Raw genomic sequence first — 8,352 nt, forward strand, 5'->3', positions numbered from 1 at the left:
TTCATGTCTTTGTCAGGCATCACCTCCCTGATTTCATGGTTTTCTTTGAGAACAAAGGACATCATCATCACAAGGTGAGATGTGAACCTGTATCATCATGATTCCAAGTTTGACCTTCTATTCTTAACAACACACTGCCAACATAAATCAGAAAGGCAAGACAGTCTCTCCAGTGAGGTCTTCTGCTCAAGCCTCAAGATCCCAAATGTATTTAATAGAGTACAGTTTAAAGCATTCCAGGGTCAAGTCACTTTCAGGATCTTAAAAATATGCTTTTAGATTTCTTATTTCTTGTCCTTTGCTCCTTTGATGACTTTACTCCTTAACTATTACAGATTAGAGTAAGTAATTAGCAGGATAATCCAGGAATTTAATTTAGCAAGCATTTGTTAAATGTCTATTCTATGGTAGGAACTGAGAATTCAGGGCCAAAAAAAGTATTATATATCCTTATACTCAAAAGAAAAAACTTATTTTTATCTTAGATTTTTCTTTTTATTGTGGTTATGTATACAGTTAGATGAATTCAAAATAATTTCAAGAGGAGACTTTTAAATACATAATAATTTTAAAATACTAGCAAAGATTTTATATAGAAAGTGTCATAACTTTAATTTCTGCTTTGGGAGCAGTATCAAAAAGACTGGTATAAAAACCTTATTACATAAAAATCAATTTCCTCCTTTTATCTCTTTTGGGTATAGTAGTAGATGTAGTATCACTAAGTCAAAGGGGCACGCAATATTTAGCCATTTGTGTATAATTCAAAATTATTTTCAAGAATGGTTATGTTCATTAACAAGTCCACAAAGTGCTTCAATGAGCCTGTTTTCCCATAGCTCTGCCAATATTTATCATTTTCCTTCTGCTATCTTTGGCATTCTAATGGATGTGAAATAGAATCTCAGATAATTTTAGTTTGCATTTCTTTAATTAACAGTGATTTGGAGCATTTTTCCCTATGTTCAAAGATAAACTGTACTTCTTTCCTTGAAAATTGTTTTCTTAGATCATGTATCAGTTGAGGAATGGCACTTATTCTTATTAATTTGATTTAGTTTCTTTATTTTGGAAATGAGACCTTTATCAGAGAAACTTCATGCAAAAACATTTCCTAGTTAACTTTGCTTTTAATATCAGTTTATTAGATTTCTTTGTGCAAAACATTATATATAAACAAAATTATTCATTTTATTTTCTGTGTTCCTCTCTATTTCTGTTATCTGGCATAAACTTTTTTTTTAGGTTTTTTTGCAAGGCAAATGGGGTTAAGTGGCTTGCCTAAGGCCACACAGCTAGGTAATTATTAAGTGTCTGAGACCCGATTTGAACCCAGATACTCCTGACTCCAAGGCCGGTGCTTTATCCACTACACCACCTAGCCCCCCCCCATAAACTTTTCTCTAATCCAATAAAACTGATAGATGTTTTTTCCCCCCTCTGAGTGCCAATAGGAATTAAATTATTGAGTATATTCAAGTTATAGGGAACAGCATGAGTAAGGAAAGAGCAGAATATAAGTTGAGAATGTAAGTACAATCCTAAAGCAACGATCTACGGAGCAAGAAATCCAAAACTGTAGGTAACTTAACATAATGAGGACATCCACTCCTTTCCTACTCTGAAGTTGTCTTTAGACAGAACATGGGAAGAATGAAGAGTCTGAATATTTGGACTGATTTTTATGCTTGAATAATGTGTTTTGAAAGGAAGGAGAAAGTAAAAAAGTCAGGTGATATTGTGCAGTGGCAAAGCAGGGCAGCTCTGGGGAGTCTGGTTACCTGGGTGGCTTTCCCTGAGAGTCTGTGTGTCTAAGTTCCCTTGAGTTGTTAATGTCCCCAAGTAAAGTCTTGTGTGTTTAGTTGCGATGTGAAGTACTTAAGATCAGAGGAATGGAATGCTAGGACTAAGCAATCATGACAATATCAACAATAGCAATATTCTGGGCTAAATTTCCTGAACTCCTTCCCTATTCTCTCCATAATGACTCTCCGAGGTCCTAAACTTTAGCAATCAATGGGTAAAGAACATTTATATAAGGAATATGAAGGAGACTAGCCTAGTTTGGCTAGAGCATAAAGTATGTGAAGGAAAGGAATGTGAAAGAAGGCCAAGGGGGCTTCACTGTCTAGATAAGGATAATTAGACTGATTGTAAAGATAGATCTACTTTAGAATTTCTAATAGAGGAATGATATTACCAGATCTATTCTTATAAATTACTAGTTTGGCAGCAGGGTCAAATGGCTTAAGGGGGATGGGCAGGAGGGACTCAACACCCTCCCCCAAAAAGCAACAAGTGAACAAAAAGGCTAATTTGAGATCATCAAGTTCTAGATTGAGATTGAGTTTGAGATCTAACAGTGCAGGTTTTCCAGAATCTGATTATTTAAGAACTTGAGGTGTGATACAATCCCTTATGTTTATCAGAATGAGCCACTCAACTCTGAATGATAGACATCTAAAATTGCATCTAAAATGATAATATAATATTAATAAATAATTGATAATTAGGCCATCAGGAGGTTTAAATTTAATAAAGTGGGCTAATGAAAAATATTAATAAAATTAAATTATAATTTGAGAGGTTATAAAGGAAATAAATTAGCCTGAAATATTGTTGTAAATTTTTTTTACAGTTAACAGATACAGATTAGCATCTTCTTATCTAGAAGGAAATAATCACAAATCATGATATTGTGTGTACTTCGGATTGATTTAATTTACTTTTAGCTTTAAAGTCAAGTTTGCTGGAGAATTCACTTGAAGCTCTTAGTTTTGAATGTTTTTGTGATACTTTATAATTCAGAAAAGTGTTGCTTTTTGGTTATCATTTAAATATTTTATGAATATTTTCTGTTCTCTCCCCCCCCCCACCTTATCTCATGCAGGCATCTTATAAAAAGGAAAGAAAGGGAATTAACACTTACAGGATGAAAAGATGGCAATGTTGCCTCCCCCAGGACCTGAGAGCTTTGTCTACTTCACAAGACAATCCCTTGCACTCATTGAACAACGCATCACTGAAGGAAAATCTAAGGAACCTAAAGAGGAGAAAACTGATGAGGAAGAAGAAGGTCCAAAGCCAAGTAGTGACTTGGAAGCTGGTAAACAACTTCCATTTATCTATGGAGACATTCCTCCAGGGATGGTGTCAGAGCCCTTGGAAGATATGGACCCATACTACATGGATAAAAAAGTGAGCATTTCCTATAACCCAAAAGATTGGATCTTGCTTTCACTCTCCATACAGGAAGAAATTTTAAATTAAGGAAATTTGATGAAGATGGGGGTGGTAGAAGTTTATATCAATGGTATGAATCTTCACTGTAAATGCAATAACTTATTAATGAGTATTTGTCATAGATGAATAATAGGACTTCTGAGTTCCATTCAGAACTAAGGTGAAGCAGGATAGTAAGAATTCATAATGATTTGGGTTTTGAATAGGGTTCATCAACTCATTCAATCATTCATTAAGTAAGCATTTATTAAGTTCTAACTGCATGTCAGGCAAGTTCTGGGAATACAAAAAAAAATAGTTCCAGCTATCAAGTAACTCATAATCAAATAGAGAATATGCAGAAAATATAAAAGATAAGTTGAAGATAATCACAAAAGGAAGGCATTTAAGTGGAGGATATACAAAGGTGGAAGTTTAACTAAAACTTCAAGGAATTGAAGAAATAAGCATATTTATGTGTGTGTGTGTATGTATATGTGTGTACATTTGTGTGTTTTATGTATATATATATGTATATATATGCATATATTATTCTCAAATATATTCCACATCAATCTTGGGTCTGAAATGTAATTATTATAAATTAATCCTTTAAAATGTTATTATCCTGTTTTTCAGTGTTTCCCTATTAAAATATAGATGACCTTCAGATTGCTTTCTACTTCTAGTTAATTGAGAAGAAAGCTTTATGGGAAGGGGACCCAGGAAAGACCCCAAAGTGGCCTCTGGGAACACTATTCAGGAAGGGCATATATTCAGTGTCTAAGCATTATGATGAGTTCATAATGACATATCCAAAATGGTATGAATGTTGTCTGCCTTTTTTCCTCTTTTTTTTATTTTGATAGTTTCTATTACTTAATAAGCATTTATTAAGTCCTTAATCTGTGTCAGGCTCTGTGGTAAGTGTTTGGGAGCATATAGAGGAAAACAGAAAAGTCGCTGCCCCTTACATTCTAATGGAAGAAACAGCATGACAAAAAAAAAAAAAACATATATAAGATTGAGGTGGGGCACCAACAGTTTGTGGGACTTAGATCCTTTTGCAAAAAGGTCACATTCTAACAGTCTAAAAGGAAGCTAGTAATTCTTTTAAGTGGAAGCAAGGACAGAGAACATCCCAGTCATTAGAAAGTGGAAAATGGAACATAATGTGTGAGGACCCTCAAATATACTACATGATTTGATCATAAGTGTTTGGTGAAGAATATTGCATAAAATTCCTGTATACAGACAAAGAGCAAGGTTGGGAAGAGCTTCAAATGCCAAACAGAGGCATTTGTTCTTGTTTGTAAAGCTAATCCTGAAGGGAGATTATGGAGTAGGAAGGAGACAAAGATATACATTTCAAGAAAACCTCGTTGTATGCTGTATTGGAAGATAGATTTGAGTACATAGAGATTTTAGGAAGTGAGGTCAATTATGAACTAGGATAGTGGCTATATGAGTACAGAGATAGGGACATATTAGCAGATATGCTGTAGAGGTTGAAATCAGATTCAAATTTAAGGTAAAAGGACATCTGAATCAGTTATTTTGTAAAAAAAACTATTGTAAATTGAGTGCTTGAGTAGGAGTCAGGAAAACCCATGTTCAAATCCATCTTGCCATCTATGTGACCTTGAGCAAACCAATTAAACTCTATTTCATGTTTCTTATCTGTAAATGCACTTAATAACAATCTACCTCACAGGTTTGTTGTGAGGATCAAATGAGATAATATTTATAAAGTGCTCTGCATATCTTAAAGTGGACAAATATTCTGAGGATATAACTTGAAAATATTTTCAGAGGCTTGCAAAATGCAGTTCATCACTTTTTAAAAAAATATAGCTTCAATCTATGCTATAGAAATTGTGCACTGTGAAACACTATTTTAGAACAAAGAGCATCAAGTTATTTTTTGCCTTCTCATCATTGATGCAGAATTCCATAGACTAGATTTTAGGAAGGTATTTTAAAATAGGCAGTAAGAAAATTACGCTGGGTTAAAAAAATTATACACACCAAGAATTTCTAAAATGGTTAGAGAGTAAATTTAAGCAAATATTTAATGTTTTGGATATATTCTCAAATTTAATTTAATTAATGCTTTATACAGTTTGTATGTTAAATGATGTAGGAATCTCCAAGACTATGGAAATAGCAGAAAAGTTGAGAGATGGCCTCTGTAGAGGATTTGCTTTACCCGAATTCCCTAGATTCATGAAATTTTTGGTCTCTTTTAAAAAGAAAAATCTTTGTTACCAAATGAAAGAAGGAAAATATAATATCATTAGCATTTTGATTAAAGATAATGAAAATTCATATTCTTTACAAGTTTTCAGTTTTCCATTCAAATTAGAATAATATGTTCTCAATCATGGTGATTGTGACTCCAAATAACCAACTGGAAGAGATATGATTGTTATTTTGTCTAGTAATTAAAAATAAACTTCCTAGACAATTTTGAAAAGAATATCAGCTTCTGGTATCCAAACACTAAAAATCTATGAATTACTCTCTGTAAAATCTGGGCTAAATATATATTTCAGCATTCAGAATAAATGTCATTTGATAGTGGAACAAGCATAAGTCCAATATTAGGAGGGAGGAGGAGCAACAAAGTAGACAATGGATCATAAGATGACAATTTAACTTAAAGGAAGACACAAATCTGTCACATCATTAAGGAAGGAAAGTTCACATATCATAAAAATAACAAAATATTTTAAAAAGCACAAACAGCACAAAGTTAGAAAACATTTTTAAAAAGCAGCAGGAAAACTGGGAATGTCAATGTCTCCTTTTAGCAATTGTAAAGATTTAAATCTTGACAGAATATTATATTAAAGGTAGAGATAAATACATTCCCATTTTGAATTTTATAATAAGGCCAAATTATTCAAGGTCATTGAAATGGACTTAACTTAGGTTCATAGTCCATGTAGATATTAGGAGGATAAAATGGTTTTCCTTTTTGAATATGAAAAGTTATCTAATGATTTCACATGATGACTCCATATAATACAGTATATTGAAGAGAAAAATAATAATACCATAATGGAAGTTACTGGAGATAGAAAAATAGAAAATTGGATCAAGAGCTCTGATCTATCAAGAAGATATGATGATGATATTATTATAAGCTATTATTGTTTTTATGGCCCCTTGGAGTTTTCTTCCTACTGAAGTAGTTTGTCATTTCCTCCTCTACCTCATTATATATATTAGGAAACTGAGGTAAATGGGGTTAAGTGACTTGCCCAAACTCACAAAGCTTTTAAATGTCTGAGATCAGATTTGAACTCAGGAATATGTATATTCCTTACTTCAGACCCGCACTCCATCCACTGTACCACCTAGCTGCTCCACTTGGATGAGGAAAAGGTGCTAAAATCTGGAAGGAGATGGGATCAGGGAAGAGTTGAAAGTATAAGTACCACCTGAAGTGAGACTAGTAGGAGGGGAAAGTTTTCTATCCTTAGGCAAACAGCTTGACTCCCTTTTAATATCAGAGTTGGACTAGGTAATTTCAAATGTTCCTTCATGATTTGATCCTCTGTGATTCTATTCCAACCATCTTTCCCAATATGATCTTTCTTATTCTCACCAAATTGGAAACAAGAGAAGGTTAGTGAAAAAGGTAAAGAAAATAACTAAAAGATCAATATTTTTTTAAAAAGTATAAATCTGTACCCTTATATCATTCTAAATTACTTAGGGATTGTCTCTTAGGAAATATATTTTCTTAGAGAAGAGGTAAGCAAAATAAGTGTTCCAATAAGTGTTATTTAATTTTCTCTTATAACAACTGACTGAAAAAAGTTGGTTAAGAAATTTAATCTCTCAATTTCTTCATCTAAAAAATAAATTAACTGGATTAGACAATACAACCATCACAGGTCTAAAATTCCATGAGTCTATGAAATTTTAAATTTCATAGATTTAGGGGCAGTCATTAAGAAGAAAAAATATTTTTTACCATTAATTTGGTCATATAAAAAATTCTTTACTTTTCTTATAGTTATTCTCTAATACTATATATAATTAAGTAATTTTCTCCCTAAACATTAATTTAACATATTGTGCCTTCAGTGATACTTGATACAATGATACAGTGATTATTTTTTCAGATAAGGAAGGCAATTTTCTTCCTGTAATTCTTCCCAAGAATAGTAATATGCAATTGTATCTTGATTTTGCCTTAATTTTCATGAAAATTCAGCATAAATTTTTCCTTCAAAATCTCTCTCTGTTCTGACCTATTGATAAATCTAGTTGGCTTATCTAAATATATCATACTACCAAAGAAGAAAGTTGTATTGTAAATTTAAATATAATTATTTTGACCACAAATCACCATAATTGATTCAAGTTATAAGAGAATATCAGTCAAAAGAATCAGTGAATAGCTGAAAGGTCCCCTTTATTATTATCTTGTTCAATTCCTTCATTCTATAGTTATAGGATGTGGGAACCTAGAGAGAAAGAGACTTGCTCAAGGTCACAAAATTAGCTTTTAAAAAATGAAATAATATATATCAACTATTTTACAGTCATTAAAGCATTATGTAAATGTCAATTGTTATTATTGTTAGTGTGATAGCTGGTGTTTATCTAGCATTCCTTAATCTACACCAGTTATAATTTGGGTTATTGTCAATGATTGAAACAGATTGCCATGAATAAATAAAAACAATGTAATTAATTTATTTAAAATTTTAATTTTCAATTTCACATCATATTTTTTCCCCACAGACATTCATAGTATTGAATAAAGGGAAAACAATTTTCCGATTCAGTGCCACCCCTGCCTTGTACATTTTAACACCTTTCAACTTGATTAGAAGAATTTCTATTAAGATTTTGGTTCATTCATATCCTTTTCCAGTGATTTTTTGATAGTGTTTCTTTTAAAAATCAACTTATAATTAATTAATAGAATTCTCTTTCAGTCTTCAAAAGATGCTTTTCTGCTTTGGAAGAATCATTTGTCTTAATTTTTGAACTTGATTGAAAAGTATCTTTTTTTAGATAAACAGTGACATATAGACTATGTCAATATTTAAAGACATTGTGCAGAGACATGGAACTTCATATGCACAATTGTGCAAGGTGAGGGAAAGA

General features: G+C 32.1%; 1 protein-coding gene across 3 annotated transcripts in view; it reads left to right on the forward strand.

Moving 5' to 3' along the window:
* The window catches only part of LOC141507805 (sodium channel protein type 9 subunit alpha-like), a 194,211-nt gene that overhangs the window by 80,750 nt on the left and 105,109 nt on the right, over positions 1 to 8,352 (forward strand). For all 3 annotated transcript variants that reach the window (XM_074215796.1, XM_074215795.1, XM_074215797.1), the window contains 2 exons: positions 2,891 to 3,198; positions 7,984 to 8,101. In XM_074215796.1, coding sequence (XP_074071897.1) covers positions 2,941 to 3,198; positions 7,984 to 8,101 — 376 coding nt within the window. In that variant the 5' untranslated portion in view covers positions 2,891 to 2,940. The remainder of the gene's footprint in view (positions 1 to 2,890; positions 3,199 to 7,983; positions 8,102 to 8,352) is intronic.

The sequence above is a fragment of the Macrotis lagotis genome, chromosome 1, assembly GCF_037893015.1.
Source record: "Macrotis lagotis isolate mMagLag1 chromosome 1, bilby.v1.9.chrom.fasta, whole genome shotgun sequence".
In the NCBI taxonomy this organism is placed as follows: Eukaryota; Metazoa; Chordata; class Mammalia; order Peramelemorphia; family Peramelidae; genus Macrotis; species Macrotis lagotis.